This window comes from Nelumbo lutea, chromosome 4 (assembly GCF_056320005.1).
Source record: "Nelumbo lutea isolate HS-2025 chromosome 4, American lotus-T2T, whole genome shotgun sequence".
In the NCBI taxonomy this organism is placed as follows: Eukaryota; Viridiplantae; Streptophyta; class Magnoliopsida; order Proteales; family Nelumbonaceae; genus Nelumbo; species Nelumbo lutea.
The window spans coordinates 91,463,411-91,486,119 of record NC_142687.1 but is presented as its reverse complement, the minus strand read 5'-3'; the positions used below and the strand labels follow the sequence as shown (position 1 = coordinate 91,486,119).

Genomic DNA, 22,709 nt, shown 5'->3' with positions numbered 1-22,709 from the left:
GTGTTATCTCAGCATATGCTAGCAACAATAAAAAAAATAAGAAAACACCAAATGTTATGTCAGCATCGTTTTTCCCCTGGCGCTGATGTATCATCATTTTCTAAAAACAATGTCATCGGACGCCAAGTATTTTATGAAAAAAAATGAATTTTAGACATAGCATTGATGTGACAGTCTTTAGAAAAGTTCCAAACACTTACTTTCTATGTAGCAATGGTGAATTTATATATTAAGGGGATGCTTGTAATCGTGTCCATTTTTCAAAAAGATAAAAAAAAAACGGCATTACATCGGATCTACATAATGCTTATATATCTCATTGTTTGGTTTAGTCGATTATTTAAAAAATCGGATATGCCTCAAAACCAAGACCCCATCCATACATGAAATGGCATTTTATGCATCGGTGAACCATTTCTCCCAACAGTTGGCTGATGTGTATCCTATGTGGTGTTTATCTATCAATACATACATGAAAAACTGTGATAAAAATCACCTTACCAAACAGCATAGTATTGCTCAATGCCTATGTGGTAAAAATGTGTTTTTGTGAAAAATTAATCTTGGAAGCATGGACATTTTTTCTTGAAAATTGATCCCAAAAAGCACCAACGCTTCCAAACACCATGTAAGTCTATATTATCAACCAATCCTGTTTTGTTAACAAGATAAAATTATTATTATATTCAATCAATTAGGCCACTTTCATTTTCAGCCTTTTTTTTCCCTCTTTTTTTCTTTTCCTTTTAGTCACGACACAAATATAATAGTGAGACTCACCTATATACAGTTGGGAGGTCTTTGTTGAATCCAAATTTGCTCAGTAGAACGCATTCCTCACAACACTTGCAGCCGCACATCAGAATATTAGAACATTTCTCTTACTTCTATGTTGTCATGGGGAGGTATTTTATGCATGGCTGCAACTTGTGTGAAGAGCAAATCTAAATTGGTCTATATTGTAAAACAAAATTCAGGGGGTTAAATGCTATCTCTCAACTACATGAATGGTTATTTGAAATATACCCAATAAAATTTACACGAGATTTCAATTCCAGCTCTCCAAATTATCATGTTTTCCAAATGCAGTCACCAAAGAAGTGGAATCTTGAAACTTGTGAAACCGTACGTGAAAATTTGACCAATGATCGATGAATTGGTGATCGGATCAGGGTGTTTAATTATTGTTTACCAGTTGGAATCGAATTTTCTGCTCACAAAATTTATCCTCACATCCACTTCACAATCATTTAGGGTGCATGTTTCTTGAATAAAAATAAGGGGTTTGACTTTGAAATGGGAAAAATATGATATCTGAAAAACTTCTGATCATAAACGTGATAGCCAATTAGGTGTTATTAATCAAAATTCATGAATAAATTTTGATTGACCAAAACTCTTCTCATATCATATCTTTTCCTCATCATATACATTTTTCGTAAAAATAGATGTTCCTCATATGGCTGCAAAAGCTCAGACGTGAGTGTGAGGAAATTCTTACCGGTTACCAATTACCACCACCCATTTGGCTATTTCCAAATAAGAAAGTCATATGCGACTCATCTTGCGTCTTGTCATTGTCATGGAGAACAAATCAGCCCCCCACAACATCCCACCATTTAGTGGAAACATCACATGATGTCATGCACGGCGGGAATATGCTGTGGGAAGTTGTGGGGGGCTGATTTGAAATCTTTGCGATATCAGTGCAAGGCCCATTGTAACGGTGTTCAAATAGCTTTTACAGCGATTATTGAGAACATTTTCATATCTATATATTTAATTTCATGGGAAAATATTTCCAATGCATGGCTATGTAAACTGTTCGAACAGACCTTGCGAAGCCGAACTTGATTCAAATAAAAAAAATTCCATTCAATTCCAGATAGAACCTACCCTATTACGCATTTGCTCATCACCCCTACCGGTTACCACCTATTTCATTCGCTATTTCCAAAATAAGAAAGTCACACGCGGACTCATGCTGAATGGAAATGAAATTCGGTTCCAATGAAAATGAAATCGGGTGGATGAAGTCATCTGGAGACATAATTAAGGTAATTTCCCTATATTGGAATGGACCGACATAATTAAGCCACCAGTAGTATCTCTCTATAAATTTGCCAGACTAACGTAGGACTCGGTCGCTGGATTTCCTCTTTATTATTAATAGAATAAAGTAACTAAATGACATAGCTGAGATGTTCTTGATCCGTGCGGGTCCTGTTTTGACATTTTAATAAGTTGGCAAGGTTTGGGCGGTGGGTGGGTGGGTGGGGTATGTCTAACGAGATGGAAGTGTTTAGTGCCGACCCACTAACGAGATTGTTTGTTGGAATTGGAATGAACTAAAAAGTTTATGATCCGGTGAGGCTTATGTTTAGACTCCGGATCTCCTGCCCATCGTCTACCTATAACACATATGCGCCTCACACTAAATTCAGACCTTGTAGATGTCTTAATAGAAGGTCAGGATGTGCTGTAGGGCAATGTGGGGCGCCCCACACCGATGTGAATTCTTACAACACACTATTTTTATGCATTGGGAACATCTCCCGTGCATAGTATTATATAAGAGGATGAAATGTTTTTCATATATGGTTGCAATGTTATGTGGATAGACATGGGTAAAGTTCTTATGGGCAGGAAATTTAGACTCGTTGTTTGTAATTTTTTTTGATCTCTGAAAAATCTTTGTGGAGAATTCTGTGTTTTATTATACAAGGTACAATCATATATATACATACAATCTACGTGAATTTTAGGAATAGGAGACTCACTTGTAGTAGGAACCTAAGAACTACCAGGAATCTACACCTAGATACATGCATGAGAGGATAAGATACATGTTGAGTAGAATTCCCATGCAAATTTCCCAGTCCATGACGAATTCCCAATACTCCCCCTCAAATTGGCGCATGAAGATTTTGAATGCCCAATTTGCTAAGGAAATAGGTGAATTTCAGCCAACTGCTCTGTGGTTCGAACATGGCGAGTAACAATGTTCCCATGCCGCAGCTCATTGTGAACAAAATGACAGTCGACTTCAATATGCTTTGTCTGCTCATGAAACACTGGATTTGCGGCGATATGTAGAGTTGCCTGGTTATCACAATATAAGCGCGCAGGTTCATCGTGCACCACCCCCAAGGACGAGAAGTTTCTCCATCCACTTCAACTCACAGCTTGTCGTAGCCATCGAACGATATTCTGCTTTTGCCGAGGAGCACGACATAGTGTGTTGTTTTTTTGTTTTCCAGGAAACTAGTGACTGCCCCACCCAGTAGGATGAAATGGCCGGTCAACGATCGTCGCGACAACGGGTAGCTTGCCCAATCAGAGTCACAATAAGCATACAAACGCAGATCGCTATCGGAGTGCAACAATATACTTGTCCATGATATCCTTTCATGCATCGCACTACACACAGAGTTGCCTCCCAATGTTCTTGCCGTGGACTTTGCATGAATTGGGCCAGAATATGAACACAATAACACAACTCAGGTTGTGTGATGGTTAAGTATATCAACCGCCCTAATAGTCTTCGATTCTGATTCAGATTGTCAATTAGAGCGCCCTTGGCCAGCGCAAGATGATGATTCTGTTCAATGGGTACGGATGCTGGTTTGGCCCCCAATAGTCCACATTCCGAGATAATTTTCAAGGCATACTTCCGTTGAGATAAAAATATTCCCTCAGGACCACGAGCTACTTCAATACCTAGGAAATATTTTAGTGGACCCAGATCTTTCATATGGAAGCATCGACTGAGATACTCTTTGAACTTCATAATGGCTATAGTATCATTTCCCCCAATAATCATATCATCAACATATATCAGCACGTGCAGACGAACACTGTGTTTGAAATAAGTGAACAAAGAGTAGTCAGGATATGATTGAACAAACCCGAACTATACCAAGGCCGTTGTTAATTTCGAGAACCAACATCTGGGAGCTTGACATAATCCATAGAGAGATTTCTTCAGTTTGCACACTTTTGTTCAATCCTTAGATGAGAAACCTGGTGGCAACTGCATGTATACCTCCTCATCCAAATACCCATGTAAGAATGCATTATGTACATCCATCTGATGCAACTCCCAGTTCTTAGCGGCTGCCACGGATAAGAAAGTGCGAACTGTCGTTATTTTGGCTACAAGAGTGAAAGTCTCATTGTAATCTAACCCCTCAACCTGTCTATTTCCGAGAATAACTAGGCGTGCCTTATGCCGTTCAACCGTCCCATCTAAATTATATTTGATCTTATACACCCATTTACTCCCTATTGCCTTTTTCCCGGGAGGTAGAGTTTCCAATGTCCAAGTACCATTGTCCTCCAGAGCCTGGATTTCCTTCCTCATAGCTTTTCTCCATTTCTCACTTTTCATTGTCTCAGAAAATCTAGTGGGCTCGGCTCCTGCAGTGACTGCAGCTAAGAAAGCTTGATGTTTAGCAAAGAAGTTAGTACATGTCACATAATTCGCTATGGGATAGGGAGTCGTACCTGAGGACTCTGATTCAGGGTTGACTTGAGTGTGAATGGGGTCTTTCAAACATCGAGCAGTGTAGGTCACATAGGGCTTTAACAAAACAGGCGGTGTGCGATGCCGATGTCCCCTACCAAGTTGCTCCTCTGGTGCCATTTGTGGTGCTGAATCCACACTAATTCTGTCCTCACTACCATTAGTTCCCACTTCCTGCACACTCTTCATCTCCGTGCTCCTCCTCTCTTCCGTCATCGTTATTTTCAAGGCTCCCCCTATCACAAATGTCGGCTGCATCACTCCCCTTGTTTTTATTTCCTCTGTGGCTGTGAAAAACATCATCATCAACCATGGTATTAGCTAGTGCAATGGCTGGGCCAGGGTTGTCTTCTGGAGTTACTTTTAGATTAGCGGCATATGGAAATACATTCTCATGGAAGACTACATCACGGGAGACAAAATATTCTCCTCTTTCAACATCATATACGTGCCAACCTTTCTTTCCGTAGGCATAACCTACAAAAACACACTTCCTACTCCTTTCTCCAAACTTATCCTTGTCTCGAGGACTCCAATGAGCATAGCAGAGACTGCCAAATACTCTCATTTGCTCGTATTGAGGTGGCGTCCCGAACAATACCTCATACGGAGTCTTCCCGCCAAGTACAAAAGAAGGTGTCCTGTTTATCAAGTATCTGGTGGTTAAGGCACACTCCCCCCAAAACCTAATGGGCAAGCCTGCTTGAAATCTCAATGCTCTTGCAACATTCAAGATATGCTTGTGTTTTCTCTCCACCTGACCATTTTATTGCAGTGTCCCAACACATGAAGTTTGATGCAGAATGTCATGAGTCTCAAAGTATGATTTCAAACTTTTAAATTCTATTTCATTATCACTTCGTACAGTTCTGACTTGCTTGCCAAAATGACGTTCTTCCATGGCACAAAATTTCTCAATAATACGTGCTACTTCACTTTTTTCCAGTAACAAGTAAACCCACACAACACGAGAATAAATATCAACAATGGTTAGAAAGTAAACTGCACCACAAGAGGGAATTACTTTATAAGCGCCCCATGTATCACAATGAATTAGAGAGAAACAATCATCAGCTTTATGTTTACTTTCAGGAAAAATTTTCCATGTTTGTTTTGCTCTGTAACAAACATCACATGGCTTATCTCCTTCAGTTCTATTATTTAACTTATTTACTTTAGGAAGAAAAGATAATATCTGTTTAGATGGATGCCCTAATCTGCGATGCCATAACTCCCATTCATCCATGACTCTTGTTCTATTCGCCCAAACTGGTGTTGCTCCTCTAAATTGATAGACCCCATCACACTGCTCACCCACTCCAATCAGAATCCTCGAGGTTTGGTCCTGTATCACACATAGCTTGTCAATAAAAGTGACAATACAATTTATCTCTTGAAGTAATTTTGCTAGGAAATAAGGGTGCAGCTCATTCTTGGTACAAAAAGCACATGATGTAAATAAATATTTCCACCCGAATGTAAAGTCCCTTCCTTCACTGCAGTGGTTTGCTTCCCATTAGGAAGTCCCATTGGACATAGTGCAATATTCCGTACATCCATCAATAAACCAATTTCTCCAGTCATATGGTGTGATGCCCCGGAATCAATTATCCAATTAGTAGAATTTTTCTTACCAAAGAGTTTTTCATTAGTCCTGGTTTTGTAAGCATCAAGCATGCTTACAAGAGTCTGCCATTGCTCGTCATTAAGCCCGTTTAGTCTGGTCCTGTCTCCATCAGTTACGGCTGCATTAGCAGCCACTTCACGCCCCTGCCGATGACTGAGTAGCATGAGTTTTCCCTGAACCTCGGTCACATCCGCCAGAGGGTCCACCCCCTTTTCCTCGACCTGCTCCATGCTCGGTCGACGTACTGTGGGGTCTGTCTCCCCACCATTCTGACTTACTTGAGCTCTCACTGTTCCTTTTGTTATTGGCAGCCATGGTAACCGATCAACAAGATTCGCTCCAGTTGCTTGATTATTGCAAGAAACACGTAGATGGACGATCCTAATGAGACTCACGAAGAAATCAGAACAAGTGAGCCCGCCGATTCTGAGTCAAACCCAAGCTCTTACTTGGTTTCCTCCGATCCCGCAACGCCGAGCAAAAACCAAGTGTCGTCGAAGCGGAAGGACCGAGAAGGTTCCTAATGATGGCAGCGGGAGTTCCGGACTGAAGTAGTAGCGGCAGTAGTCTTTGGACTTTGGAGACAGGAGAGGCCTATAATGTGCTCAACGAAGCAGAAGAACCGGAGCTCCGGTGGACAATCTGCTGGAGTCTGCTCGAAATCGTGTGACGACGGAGGGGACTAGAGAGATGAAGCTATCAACGGAGGATCCCTAAAACGCGTGGACCTCCAGACCGGATCGAACGGCTGGGCCTCACCTCTGGGCGATCTCTTTTCTCTCCGCAGCAAGAACTTCTTCAGTAAGAGACAAAAATGTCTATCCGGCGACTGGCTACTAAAACCCGTTGGTGTTGATTGGCTCCGGTCGTTAGCCAACACGCTCAGGAAGTCATAGTCACTCGGAAACTCTCTCAAAACGTTCTTATTCGCGGTGAATCTCCAATCCCCGGTCGCGAGCACCACAGAACCGATCCCTATAGGATCGCTGTTCTACAGGTTCATACACGGAGATGACGCGTTTTGAAACCAGCGATTCAAGATCGTTAACGGCTTAGTGAAAGGGTCGTGGATCGTAAAAGCTGCCATGGGAAGCTATGCGGCCTGCTTGTTAGGGAATGAGTTCCTCCAGGAACTGAGACTCAGAGTCGTCGATAATAGGCTGTGGTTGGAATGTAATGTTGGCTTTGATACCATGAAAAATCTTTGTGGAGAATTTTATGTTTTATTATGCAAAGTACAATCATATATGCCTGAATTTTAGGAATAGGAGACTCACTTTTAGTAAGAACCTAGGAACTACCAGGAATCTACGCCTAGATACATGCATGACAGGATAAGATACATGCTGAGTGGAGTTCCCATACAAATTTCCCACTCCATAACAAATTCCCAATAATCTCTTTGACCGGGCAAGACCAACTATTGCACCGGGTTCAAGGGGATCCACACAGAGTATTGTTTCGGCTGAAATGGATCGATCTAACAAATAAATCAGTGATCTAATGGCAAATGGGATTAGCTTGTAGCCTTATACTTGCTTTCTCCTTCACTTGGCCTTCGATGTACCAGTTTAGTGAGAAATTAAGCCATTGTACCATTAGATTAAGTCTGCAAACTGATGGGTTAAAAAAAGGTTCAGAAAGACAATTAGATATAGGAGATGCTTGGCACATTTTTTTGTATGGTCTTTCCATCTTTTAAACGATTGTAAGTGTTTAGCAATGAAAGACAAGAAGTCATAAAGACCTATGCCCTAAAAAGTTTATAGAAGCCCAAAATGACAAAGAAATCTAAATGCTTCAAATGGAATTTCCTGTATTTATCTAAAATATTTTCTTTAACAACTTTGTAGATCATGATAGAGTAGGATACTTATTAAACCATGTCATTAAAAATAAGACCCAAAACTTCATTACATCTTTTGACTACTTAGACCGTGGAAGATCTTACTAAAAAGATATGCCAAACAACACCATATATTTTCAAATTATTGCCCACCAAATCCTAAACATAACACACAGACACATGTTGGGGGTGCTCACGATTCTGCTAACCGTGTTAACACAAAACAACCCAACATGTAAAGATATTACATAATGCTCGCAGAAAAAACCACGAGATACAAGTGAAGAATATAAAACAAAGTAAGAGAGACGAAAACTTACAATAATAAAACCATCAATCCTCGAATCCCTCTACCTCTCTACCCAAAAAGTCATATCTAAATATCAATGAATCATATTGAAAATTCTATCACCTGAATTGATTGATAGTTTAAACTTTTAATAATATTATTAGATAACTTATGAGTTGAGACCTTTATTGTGCATAGTGAACTTGTTAAAAATGATAAAAAATAATGAAAATTTAAAATGCATAACCCATTTTATTAACGGTAAGAAATATAAATATAAATATATTAATTAATAGTTTTAATAGTATTATTAGATAACTTTGTATTATTGCATTTTTAATTAATTAATAATTTTTATGACTTGACACCTTTATTGTGCATAATGAACTCATTAAAAATGATAAAAATTAATGAAAATTTAAAATGCATAACCCATTTTTATTAACAATAAGAAACATAAATATAAATATATTAATTAATAGTTGTAATAATATTATTAGATAACTTTGTATTACTGTATTTTTAATTAATTAATAATTTTTATGACTTGACACCTTTATTGTGCATAATGAACTCATTAAAAATGATAAAAATTAATGAAATTTTAAAATGTAGAACATACTTTATTAATAGTATTTCACTGCAAAACTACTCATATGCAAAAATTACTGAATAATAATGAAAATATACCAAAAGTTAAAAATAATTAATAAATATTGTAAATTAAAAATATTTTATATTAATAAGGGTATTTACTAAAAATAATTAAAAAGTATAATTAATATTATTTTATTATTAAAAATACAAAAAATTATTAAAAAATACCCAAGATAGAAACTATTAAAAACTATTGAAAATTAGTTGTACTTTTTATTAATTATAGTATTTATTTAGTTATTTAATTTATTTTTACTAAAAGATAATGCAAATTAATTTTGTAGTGACTAATATGCAAAAGTAAATGCTGAAAATTATTGAAAAATACTTATATGCAAAAATTACTGAATAATAATAAAAAAACACCAAAAATTAATTAAAAATCCGAAAATTCTGAAAAGCCTAAATCTTAATTCAAATATTAAAAAATTAAATTAATTATATTTTATTGCAAAATATACTAAATAATAATGAAAAATAATGCATTTTAATTAGTAATAGTAATATAATTAACAATAATTATTTTTAAACTATAATTAACAATAATTATAATTTAAGCTATAAATAGTAGAAAATTACATTTAATCACCAAAAAGTTATACTTAATTACCAGGAAATTACATTTAATTAGTTCTAGCCAAGAAAGAAGCAATATTGCTGAAAATATGATAACTTCAAGAAATTACTATACTTTAAATAAATACAGTAATTTAATAATTACAATATTTTAATGGCTAATAATATTTTAATAATTAATTAAAAGTAACAAATCGTTTTATAACTTAAGCAACTATTAGATCTATAAATTTGCAGGCTCAAACAACTATTTTCTTTTTAGTTAGGTCTAGCTGAGATATGCACCATGCTCACACATTACTAGGGATAATCATATTCGAAGTCTAATTGGGTATCAAACTTTTGGAGTCCAATGATGGCTTTACTAGATAGGGCCCAAGCTAAATAACCCCTAATAAGCTCAACTTGAAAGTTATATGAATATAAGATAAATATTATTCTATAATATTTAAATAACAAATTTTTTATTAAAATATATATGAATTATATATATATATATATTTATTTATTTATATTAAACTAGAATTAAATAAAAATTATAATTTATAAAAAATCATATTTTTATAATTAACACGGGCCTCTTTATTAATGGAAAATGAGCAAGCCTTAACCAGAGCCCGGCCTGACCATTGGGCCTAGATCTTAAGCCCAAGCTCAACCCTTATATAAAGCCTAAAGCTCGAGCCCAAGCCCGAAGCTCGATCTATAAACATAATGTCTTATTTTTAGTAATAATTTAATAAATTAACAAACTAATTTATATTTCCTAATAGTAAATTGATATTTATTAATAATTTAAGAAGCACATATATGTATACTATATTTATTATATATAACATAAATACTTTTTTATATATGTAGTATCGGGCCAGGCTTATTTGACAAATCTCGAGCTCAAGCCCATGGACCTGAAATTTTGTCATAGCCTGAAAAATAACGGGTCAAGCCAGGCTAGGCTGGCGGGCTACTCGACCCATGAATAAGTCTAATTGTATGCATCAAAAATCATATGAAATAAAAATTTAAATTTATTTTTCAATTTTTTAAAAAATGGATCTCTCAAAGCTTGGCCCGGTCCCCGGCCTGGCTTGGCCCATGGACAAGCCCGCTCCACGGCATGGCACAACCCTTGCTGAATTGACCCCCCAAATTATCCCAAGGGAGGGAGGCATGGCCTAGGATGCCCCATGGTCCAACACAACACGACCCACACTTTGTACGGTTCACATGCGGGTCATGTTGTGTCAGCCCAGTACAACTTGATTTACATCTCTACTTGAACTTGCCCAATATTGGGGATGGGATGGGGAAATTTGATGATTCCCCATCCTTGATGAGGATTGGGGTGTCTTGCCCTGAAATTCGCCCAACATTGGGGAGTGATTGCCTTACCTTGAACCTGCTTGACACTGGCGACGGTGCAGGGATGGAATAGAGTGTCTTGACTATGGGGTAGGGACAAGGATGGGGTGCCCCACCCTAAACCTACCTCGTTGTCATTCCTATATAATTGTTAATTATTAGTGAAATTAATAAAAATGTTAGCTTTTGTAGTTATTTTTATTTACTTAAAGTTAATCAAAGTTTCATTTAAAAATAATAAAAATATTAAAAGTACTACAAATTATTAATAAAACTAAATTTATTAAAAAATATTTGTTCATATTAAATTAACAATAATTACTTTTTTGTAAATCAACATTAAATGAAAAATAAAGTTACTAAAATATTAACAATAACTTTGATTACTTTAATTAATTAACAATAAATTTTGATTATTAATTTAATATTAATTGATAGTAAATAAAATTATTAAATCTTTCAAAATTTCCATCGCATGGGCCATAGTGCCAACTCAAAAGCGCAAGAGAGCACGAGAGTAACGAATTCGCAAAGAATCTTGTTGCCACCCTCCCATCCAAGGATTTAAATATCGATACAATACGTCCAATGTGAAGCATATCGGTGTCGGCTAGAGGGGATACGGGATACACTACGAATAAACCGGTATCCCATGAATCACGCATATCAGATTGGCGACTCAGCGTTTTATTGTGTGCACGTTTATTTCCAAAAAATTGCGTCTGGCGTGATTTGAACACAAATCACCCGGCGCCAGAACCTTAAATGCGCGCTTGATGCATTAAGCCAATCATCATCATATAAAGTTATTAAACTAATATAACTTCTTTCTATTCTCATGTCTACATGTAATGTAAAAAATTTATATTTGTTTTTAACAATTTCAGTAAAATAAAAAAAAAATAATGTTCAAAACTAATATTTTATAAACTAATAAAATAAATAATTTCTTAAACCCACATTTATATCAAAATTTTATTTAATCTCAAAAAATTATACGAAAAAAGATATTAATAATAGAATAGTTATTTTAGTACTTAATATTTATAAATTTGAACATGGCATGTATCTTAAAATTTTATAAATTATTAATTAATATTTTAATTTGAATTAAATAAAAATATATATTATTTATAAAAATAAAGTATTATTTACAAAAACCTTGAAAATATAATATAAATTGAATTTGTCAAATCCATTAATCTACATTTATATCAAAAAATATTTTTTTATTTCAAAATTTATGAAAATAAAAATATTAATAGTGGAATAATTATTTTAGCAGTTAAAAATTATGAATTTGCATATGATGTATATCTTAGAAAATTTAATATATTTGATATATTTTAAGTTAATATTATATATTATTATAAATTTTTAATTTATATTTTAATTTTATTTTATAATAATGTGTTTATTGTTTACAAAAATAAAAAGATTGTTAACTAAACACTTAAGAATTGATTTTTAGTTGATTTTCAGTTAATATTAAAAATTAAAAATAATAAAATAAAAAATTATCGACATAATAATTCACATTTAATATTTGCATATATTAATAGAAAATAACATAATAATAGCTTTGTACATGTATTATTTTTTAATATATATATATAATTTTAAGATTTCTATGCATCCTATTATATTAATTATAGTATATTTCTTTACATATAGTTTTAGAATATACATTTTCTATATACCTATATATATTAATTTTGACTATTTTTAATGTTAAAAATAATGTTATTAATATGTTAATAGAATTTATATGCATTTTATCCATGCACCGAACCACGCAAACTTCACATTGTACAGAATAAAAAAACCTTAAAATGTCTGCTATTGCGTGATTTTTACAGGATTCTTTCGTTGTTTGAATTGACGTTCGCATGATCAAGTCTTTCCAATTCAATCGAAAAAACGAAATTCCCAGGTTTTCTATTCTCTATTTGTTTTGTTATTCTCATCCATGCTACGTCATTGGAATTGTTTCATGATTGATGTTCTTTTGTTTTGATTTTCATTTCGTCTAATTTTTAACTGTTTAGGGTTAACTCGATGGTTTCAGAGTTTCTGAATGATTTTAGCAAATTTTTTTTTGGGTTAATTTGTTATTGGAATAAGAAAAAGAGAAGGTCCGAGTGAGATTTATCTAAATAGTGTGTATGGAGATTTGGATGAACAGCGCTTTGGTTTCTGATTTTCCCCTTTTATATGCTATTTTCTGAAACAGAAAGAAAAAAAATTATATTTTCTTTTTTATTATGTTGTATACCATCTGAAATGTCGATGTTAGTTGGACTTCATAAAGTTTTTATAGGAACATAAAGTTGACCATTGGGGTTTGACACTGTTGTTGCTACAGAATGGTTTGTCGTGTAAAGAACTGGTAGAAAATAAAAAATGAGTTGTTTTTCATTTTTGGTCTTTTATCCCGAAAGTGATGAGAGAGAGAGAGAGAGAGAGAGAGAGAGAGAAAGCCTGAAATGTTACATGCAGAAACTCATGTAAGATGGGTATGGATACAGAAAGAAACGATTACCGTGGTTATGATACTCGTCAACCAATAATGGCCTGATTACAACATTCTACTGTTGCATGGTTCAATTGCACTGCAAGGTGAGTTTTTTTTTTTTTTTTTCTTTAATTGTCCTGATTGTGATTATCACTGTACAGGTGGAATCACGTTACACAAATAACAGTAAGTAGTCTGAGTGGTAACTCATTTTCTTGAGGTGGAATGATGCCAATTGTAATGCTATCTTTTATATTTAAAGAGTATTTCTAAGCCATTTTTTATTAAAATTGAAAATTGAATCAATCTTAGTTGAGGATTTGGCCACAAAAGAGATCATAGAGTCCTCTCAGAAACTACCCAAGATTGAGTTTAGTGAATTTTCAATTGTTTCTTATATATTTTTAAAAAGAGCGGAGAAATCTTAGTGATAAGTAACAGCAGCATATGGAACTGTACAAGCTAACTATGAAATGCATAATGATAGTTGAATGTATTTCGCAAAAAAACTTCTTTGCTACTATATAGATAATACTCACATAAACAATTAAAACTTGTCAAATGGCTCAAAGGTCATAACCATTATAGATACCCTATCGCATATTTTATAAGATGCCAAAAATCAGCCTTTGATTGCAAGTGAAAACTCACAAACCCAAGAATGATATTTGTTAACTAGCTATTTTTTATCCAATACCTAATTTTCTTCCTCCAGATTGGTGGAGTTAATCTGACCATTTGATTTGCATATGAAAACTTTCAGGAGAATAATAATATTCAAGGAAATAAATGGCTACTCTTGCAGATATTGTTGTTTCAGCAGTTATTAATCTTCTATCAGCAATTGCATTCCTTGTGGCATTTGCTTTATTACGTCTCCAACCTTTTAATGATCGAGTGTACTTCCCAAAATGGTACCTTAAGGGGATGAGAAGTAGACCAAACTGTTCTGGAGCATTTGGAAACAAGTTTGTCAACTTGGATTTTAGAACATACAGAAATTTTTTTAATTGGATGCCGACAGCATTGAAAATGCCAGAACCCGAGCTTATTGATCATGCAGGACTTGATTCTGCTGTGTATATTCGAATTTATCTTCTTGGGTGAGTTTGTATTTTGCAAGTTTTAATTTTGACATGATTTTTTTTTTTTTTATATAAATTTCCCCTGGTATTGTCAGCATACCGAAGTTCTACTTTTCCCTTTTCTTTTGTTTTTATTCCTACTTTACATGAAACTTTTTGAAGTTAGGTTGCCTGTTATATGGAGGCTATACTTATTATCTGTGTCTAATAGTTTACATATTTTTTCCCAGTTCTTATGAATAGGGTTGAAACCACCTATAGAACCAATCAAACTTGTTTGGAACTGACATATGGATGCACACATGCTCACACAAACACAGATATATAAATAGAAAGATTAACATTTCATTCACTGACATATATTTTAGGGTCTTGTTTTTCTTTTACAGATAATCTAATTTGTCGACTTCTATGTGCAGCTTGAAAATATTTGTTCCACTAACTGTACTTGCTTTTGCCATCTTGGTGCCTGTTAATTGGACTGATGGGAGGCTAGAGAATATTAAAGGTTTAACATTTAGTGACATTGACAAGCTTTCAATTTCCAATGTGTCAACGGGTTCAAAAAGGTGGGAGTATGTATCTTGTCTTCTAGTTATTCTCTAATTACTTTTACCACTCAGCTATTTAGGTCATCGTAGGGGCTATTTGTTCACTAGAAGGCATGGCCTTGGACAGAGGAGAATGAAGGAACAAGCCTCATACTCTTGGCCTCATTTATGTTTCTCTTAAAATTTAGCTGTATCCAATTATGCCCTGCTTACTTCAGTTATGGTGGCATTGTGCCATATCTTTCCTATCTAACTGACTCTAACCTTTGTTTTAAAGAAAATATGTTCAAATAATTTTGAAAATTGTTTATAAAGTCTACACTTTTGGCTGGAATATTAAAGACATTGTTTGCTTTTGGTTGGAGTTTGTGGGTGGTCATTTGAGTAATCCATGTTACTCAAGTTAAAGCTAATTAGGGAATGCTCGCACATTGTTTCAGAAGCAGTAACTAAAATTGGTTTGTAGGCAACATTCCTGTGAGTATGAGAGTGGAGCTTGTCAATGATTTGTGAATATGTACTCTCTCTCTCTCTTATACATTAGAGTCCCACATTAGGTATTCATGTGTATATTTCTAATGTTTTGAATTACAGGTTTATAGGACCTCCAATAATCAGTATGTTTAGAGAAGTTTGTTCATCTTTTGATGATATTTTGAGTTCAGAATATGGTACTTCCATGGGTTTTCTCTAAGAAATAATGTTTCACATTCATAAGAATCAATTGTACCTTGGTTCAATAATTCATAACAAGGGAGAGATTGAAGAGGATGTCACCTAAAGAATTAGAGCAGGTTGGGAAAAATGGAGGGGTGCATCTGGACTTTTGTGTGATAGGAGAATACCACTTAGATTAAAAGGAAAATTCTATAAAACAGTTGTAGGGCTAGCTATGTTGTATGCAGTAGAGTGTTAGGCAGTCAAAAAACAACATGTTTAGAAAATGAGTGTGGTAGAAATGCGAAGGCTAAGATGAATGAGTGGAAAAACTAGAAAGAATAGGTTCAGGAATGAAGCCATTTGTAGAAACCTAGGAGTAGCTTCAATACGTGATAAACTGAGAGAGAGAGAAGGCTAAGATGGTTTTGTCACATGCATAGAAGACCACCAACAGCTCCAACTAGAAGCAATGTTTTAAAACGCGGAGGCATGACGCGAGGTGTTCCACTACCTAGAGGCATGAGGCATAGTTCAGAACGCAAGAGGCGTAAGCCTCCTTAAGAGGAGGGGGGTTATGAGGAGGAAGGGGAGGAGGATGAAGAGGAGGGGGGATCTCATTTTTTCTTTATTTTTAATAAAAATATTTTATATTAAGAAGAACAAAGATGCATAACATTAGTTGAAAGGGGGGTCTTGTCGAAGCGGAGGCGAGCTGATACTCTAGCCAAGAATATGAATATGAATTTGGTATTTTTATGGATCACCAAGAATATAAATTTGAGGATACAATGGGTGAGGAGATCGACAAATGGGTTAGCTGATACTCTAGCCAAGCAAGGGGTGAATAGGCAATCTTTGTTTTAGGCTCATGTAATAATTTCTGTTCTGTTTTTGTGTATAGTGAGGTAGCATCTCGTGCCTCTCTAAGGGATGCTTGTAATGATTATATCTTCAGAATTATCTAAAAATAATTTCATATTTGCAGAGATATGGGCTGTAACTCTTTTGTAATTCTAATCAGATCAACAAAATATTGATCCTCATACTGTTTAGGATCAACCTGTGAATAGCTCTATATACTAACTGTGTATCTATCTTACTCATCTTTGAGTTATACTGCATCACTTTAATAATGTTCCACATGTCCATTTGGTCATGGGGTTAAACAATGACCAAGGGTTCATATTATGATGGCTGAAGTGGCTGAGTTCAATGATCTATTGCTTTGTCTTTTAGTGAATAAACCATTAAATGGGTGGGAATGTGATTCCTACCTTACTACCTTTTTTCTTTTCTCCATTCCGAGCAAGGTGGCTAAGAGAATTGAGAAATTGCAAAGAGATTTTCTGTGGAAAGGGTGGGAAGGTGAAAAGAAGATCCATGTTGTGACTTGGAATCAGATTTGTTCTCCTCGAAGTTCAAGGGGTTTGGGGTTGAGAAGATTGAAAACTGTTAGTATTGCTTTACTGGGAAAATGGATATGGAGATTTGGGATGGAAGAAGGTAGTTGGTGATGGAATCTCATAGCGGCTGAATATGGTCTTCAGTCTGGAGGGTGGTTGACTGCTATGGAGCTCCCTTCCTACAGGTGTTCTCTTTGGAAAATGTATTATGAAGGTCCTTCCTAGCTTCTCTAAAGGGGTGGGTTATAAAGTGGGAGTTGGCAGCAGGATTCGTTTTTGGAAAGACAGATGGTTAGAGAACTCAACCTTAGAATCCAAATTCCTTCTCTTTGGCCAATACAAGGAGGCTACAGTAGCTGATTCCTTTTATCTGGTCAGGGGAGAGGTGGTTTGGAGTCCCAGATTCCGCAGAACTTTTCAGGACTGGGAATTGGAGGAGGTGTTCAATCTTCTCAATTGCTTAATGCCTTTTCTTTTGATCCACTTATGAATGATCAGTGGACTTGGAAATGGAGTGTTGATGGTATTTTTACGGTTAGGTCCTTTGCTGATGGTCTAAGTGACTTGATGCGATCTGAATTTCCTGTTAAACAAGCTTGGATTCCCTCCTCTCCTTCCAAGATCAACTTCTTAGTTTGGGCATCAGCTCTTAACAAATGTCTGACAAGAGGTAACCTTGCTAGAAGAGGTATCCCCATCGTAGATCTGAGTTGTGGGGTGTGTGGGCTAGTCAAGGAGTCTATTGATCATTGGTGCATTCACTGCTCCTCTGTGTGGATGATTTGGTCTCGTTTCCTGAAAGCTGTTGGGATTTTTTGGGTAATGCGAGGCTTGGTGAATGATCTGTTGCATAGTTGGTATCTCCTGGGGCTATCTAAAAAAGGAAAATGCCTCTGGAAGACTATTCCAGCCACTGTGATTGGCTCCATTTGGACAGAAAGGAATAACAGATTGTTTAGAGACCAAAGAATCTGATTTATTGTACTGTTGCTAGGATAGCTTCCTGGTTATCTGCTGTTCCTGAGTTCAGTAATCAGAATATGTTCTTGGTTCTGAACTCTTAAAGTTTGTGGGATCTTTGATTGATTGCCTGGGAGGATGGCTTATGTTTCCCTCTCTGGTTTTTTGTTGTGCCTTTTATGAATAATATTACCTAACTTTTTCAAAAAGAAAAACCATTAAATGGGTTGTGAACTCCTCACTAGCTGAAAGACATGTTGGGTTGATTAATGTACCTCTAAATAATTTTATTATATAACTATTTTATCTACTAAAAGACAAAGCAATAAATCATTCAGTTCAGTCACTTCAGCTGTTATCAAAAGATTCCTAAGATATCAATGGTTAGCATAAATCTGCTAGCCATTGTGGACATGTATTTTTTTTATAGTAAATGTAAAAATTTCAGTAAAAAGAAACAATGATACAAGTTGATCAGGTGTTAAGGCTACATAAAAAACATAGAGAAAACCAAATCAGAACAAATAATCTAAATTACATATTTGTAATCCCAAAACTTCCCCAAGGTCCTCTTTATTGGCTTGATCAAATTCTGACAATATCAAGACCCAATCTGAAACAGATTTAGCAACAGCCGCCACCAACCTATCCAAGTTCCAAGCTTTATGTAGAGAAGATGGGCCGAATGGCCCATAGGCTGTTTATCCTTTTTTATCTTTTATGTTCTTTGCTGTAATGGGCCTTATTCTGGGCCTATTCTTTCTATGTTATGTTCTTTTAATTTTTTGCCCAACTAAGGGCCTCTCTGTAAATTATCAAAGTTTAACTTAATAAAATAGTGTTAGGGGGGTGTAAGAGTGAGATTAAGGTTCAAAACTCTCTTACTCTGAACCCCCATTGCCGCCATCTTCTTCTTCATCTTCTCTTCCTTAGAAGAATGATTTGCGTTATTTTATTTTGATTTCTGCATCTGTTCTAAACAGTCCTCTATTCTCAAAAGATTGTTTTTCTTCTTGGTATCAGAGAAGACTCTCTTTTTCCTTTTTCTCACCCTCTTTTCCCATACACAGTGTGTATGGAGAATTGAATCATACGGACTGTTAAAGAGACTTTGTTCAGCCCAGTTGTTAGTGGTTTCTGGAGAGAAGAGGACTGACTTTGTCGCCTCCTTGGCTGATTCAAGTGTATTGCCTGTGTTGAGCAAGAGCAAGAGCAAGTGAAGAGACAAGAGGAGAGAAGAGAGGGAGAGAGGAGAGGAGAGCCAAGAGGACTGAAAGCCCCTTCTGAACTTAGGGGGAGAAAGAATGATCTATTATTATTTGTACTAGTACAGCCGAACAATGTAAACAAAGGAGAAATTACAACAGTACCCTTATGGTACTAAACCTGAATACATAAACAACTGACAACACTCCCCCTCAAGTTGGAGCATAGATATCAATCATGCCCAACTTGTCACAAAGATCATGATGTCTGGAAAGGTTTAAACCCTTTGTAAAGATGTCTGCAAGCTGGTTCTCAGAAGTGACATAGGGGGTACACACTTCGCCTGTGATAACTTTCTCTCTGATAAAATGCTTGTCAACTTCGATGTGTTTTGTTCTATCATGTAGAACCGGATTGGCAGCAATGCTTATAGCTACTTTGTTATCACAAAATAGAGTTATAGGTTTGGTCACTGGGAAACCCAACTCCCCCAACAAATTCTTTATCTACATGCCTTCAGCAACCCCGTGGGCCATAGTACGATATTCAGCTTCAGCACTGGATCTAGCTACCACATTTTGCTTTTTACTCCTCCATGTAACAAGGTTCCCTCCTATAAAGGTGCAGTAGCCACTAGTAGACTTTCTGTCACTTTGGGATCCAGCCCAATCTGCATCTGTATAAACTTCAACTTTCAAATGTTCGTGCTTTTGAAACAACAAACCAGTACCCAGATACTTCTTCAAATATCAGAGGATTCTCTCAGCTGCTTCAAGATGAGAAGACCTAGGAGCATGCATGAATTGACTGAGGACACCAACAACATATGCAATGTCTGGGCGAGTCATAGAAAGGTATAACAATCTCCCTACAAGCCTCTGAATCTGTTTCACATCCTTGAGTGATTCACCATAGTTGTCACCTAATTTATGGTTGGGGTCAATGGGAGAGTCAACTGGCTTCACCCCCATCTTTCTAGTGTCCTGAAGTAAATGTAGGACGTATTTCCTTTGAGAAATGAAGATACCCTTCTTTGATCGGGCAACTTCAATTCCAAGGAAGTATCTGGCAGGTCCTAGATCCTTCACTTCAAACTGAGTTGCAAGGAAAAATTTCAATTTTTGAATTTCATCCTCCCAATCACCAGTAACAATTATGTCATCCACATAAACAATTAGAGCAGAAATTTTACCTTCTCCTTTTTTCATGAATAGTGTGTGATCTGATTGACATTGCCTGTATCCTTTCTGCTGAACTGCCACATGGAATCTATTGAACCAAGCTCTTGGTGATTGTTTCAGCCCATATAAGGACTTCTTCAACTTGCACACTTTCTGTTCATTTCCTTGGGCTAGAAACCCAGGAGGTTGAATCATGTACACTTCCTCTTCAAGGTCACCATTCAAGAATGCATTCTTGATGTCCAGCTGGTGTAAAATCCAATCCAGATTGGCTGCAAGAGAGAAAACGACTCTAATGGAATTCATCTTGGCAATGGGGGCAAAAGTTTCTGCATAATCAACTCCATACACTTGAGTAAATCCCTTTGCCACTAAGCAAGCTTTATACCTTTCCACTGTTCCATCAGCCTTATGCTTGACTGTGAACACCCATTTACATCCAACTGGAACCTTTCCCTTAGGAAGATCAACAAGTTCCCATGTGCCATTTTTGTGAAGGGCATTAACTTCTTCCCTCATGGCATTTGTCCATTCAGGAACTAAAAGAGCTTCTGCCACATTCTTAGGGATAGGGACATTGTCAATAGAGGTAAGGAAGGCACGGAATGAGGGTGAAATGTTCTCATAGGAGACAAAGTTGGAAATGGGATGTTTTGTGGTGCACAATCTAACACCCTTCCTGTGAGCAATAGGACGGACAAGATCCTTAGAAGTAGAGGAATCATTTTCAATAGATTCAAGGACATCATTGGGAGCTAAAATACCTGAGTGAGTATGATCCTCCCTCGAGGAGTCTGGTGGCACTGGAGGTACAGCTTCCGGATTCTCTACAGCCCTTGGATTTGGCTGGCCTTTGCGACGACGAGAAAAAACACGAAAAGGTGGAGGGTCAGGGAGAGAGGGAAGCTGAACTAGTTTCTCCTCATGTCTACACTCCCCCTGAGGAGAAACAGGATAGAAAGGCTCATCTTCAAAGAAAGAAACATCCATGGAGACATAGAATTTACGAGTAAAACACGGTAGCCCTTTTGAGTGAAGGAGTAACCAAGAAATATGCAAGGTATAGCACGAGAGTCCAATTTCCCACGGGTGGGAGACAGATTTTGGACAAAACACTGACAACCAAAGACACGAGGAGGAATAGAAAGAAGGGGAGCCTTAGGAAAGAGAAGTTGATGTGGGGCTTTGTACTCTAACCGACGAGAGGGCATACGGTTTATAAGGTAAGTGGAACAAAGAACAGCTTCAAGCCAAAACCATTTGGGAACATTCATATGAAGTAGTAAACCTCGAGCCACTTCAAGGAGATGTCGGTTCTTCTGTTCGGCCACACCATTTTGTTGTGGTGTGCGGGCACAAGAGCTACGGTGAAGGGAACCATGCGAAGCAAAAAATTCCGTGAGGTCACTATGAAAAAACTCCTTTGCATTATCTGATTGAAAAATTTGGATTTCAGTTTGAAATTGAGTGAAGACCATCCGCTAGAAATCTTGAATGATTTTTGGTACTTCTTCCTTGGTTCGCATCGGGTATACCCACGTAAATCTAGAATAATCATCAATGAGGGTAATGAAATACTTGTAGCCACTCTCAGATGGTAAAGTAACAGGGCCCCACACATCAGAATGAACAATGTGAAATGGAGATTTAGATTTACTATGTCTTTGAAGAAAATGAGTTCTACAATGTTTACTCAAGTGACACGTTTGACAAGAAAAGTCAGAGACCGACATTGACTTAAACAGTTATGGGAATACAACTTTCAAAGACTCAAAAGACAAATGACCAAGACGACAATGCCATAAATAGACTTTTTTCATACAGGACTGACTCATAGACTCTGTAACATGAAGACCAACCTTATTCTCCAGCATGTAAAGTCCATCAGCCATACGACCCCTACCAATTGTCCTCCCCGAGGCCAGATCCTGAATCACACAATGAGAAGGGAAAAAATTCACTGATCAATTCAAGGAATTAGTAACACTACTAACAGAGAACAAATTAATGGGAAAGCTTGGAACATGAAGAACATCAGAGAGGGTAAGGCCAAGAGGAAGAGAGAGAGTTCCTTGACCAGCTATGGAAGAGTATGGTCCATTGGCTAGTCTCACCTTGTCTCTTGCAGAAAGAGGGTGATAGGTTTGAAAGTAAGAGGATGTACCAGTCATATGTTTTGATGCTCCAGAATCAATGATCCATGGAGAGTCATGGGTGTGAGAAGCAACATGGAAAGCAGTGGCAGGGTTACCTGACGTAGATGCAA

The 22,709-nt window shown here is 36.4% G+C and overlaps 2 protein-coding genes across 7 annotated transcripts in view; one reads left to right on the top strand and one right to left on the bottom strand.

The window, feature by feature from the left end:
- Positions 1-4,685: 4,685 nt before the first annotated feature.
- Positions 4,686-6,382, bottom strand: LOC148861777 (uncharacterized). The gene is made up of 3 exons (XM_088985070.1): positions 5,998-6,382; positions 5,400-5,527; positions 4,686-5,282 (listed from the first exon to the last, which is right to left on the bottom strand). The coding sequence occupies exons 1-3, from the start codon at positions 6,380-6,382 to the stop codon at positions 4,686-4,688; spliced, it is 1,110 nt and encodes a 369-aa protein (XP_088841196.1).
- Positions 6,383-12,675: 6,293 nt separating this feature from the next.
- The window catches only part of LOC148861776 (hyperosmolality-gated Ca2+ permeable channel 1.7-like), a 146,029-nt gene continuing 135,995 nt past the window's right edge, over positions 12,676-22,709 (top strand). For 3 of the 6 annotated variants that reach the window (XM_088941677.1, XM_088941676.1, XM_088941680.1), the window contains exons 1-4: positions 12,678-12,815; positions 13,411-13,501; positions 14,161-14,500; positions 14,902-15,051. In XM_088941677.1, the coding sequence (XP_088797803.1) occupies positions 14,187-14,500; positions 14,902-15,051 (464 nt within the window). In that variant the 5' untranslated portion in view covers positions 12,678-12,815; positions 13,411-13,501; positions 14,161-14,186. Of the gene's footprint in view, positions 13,502-14,160; positions 14,501-14,901; positions 15,052-22,709 lie in introns of all 6 variants that reach the window. The other 3 variants (XM_088941678.1, XM_088941675.1, XM_088941679.1) reach the window with 3 other exon arrangements.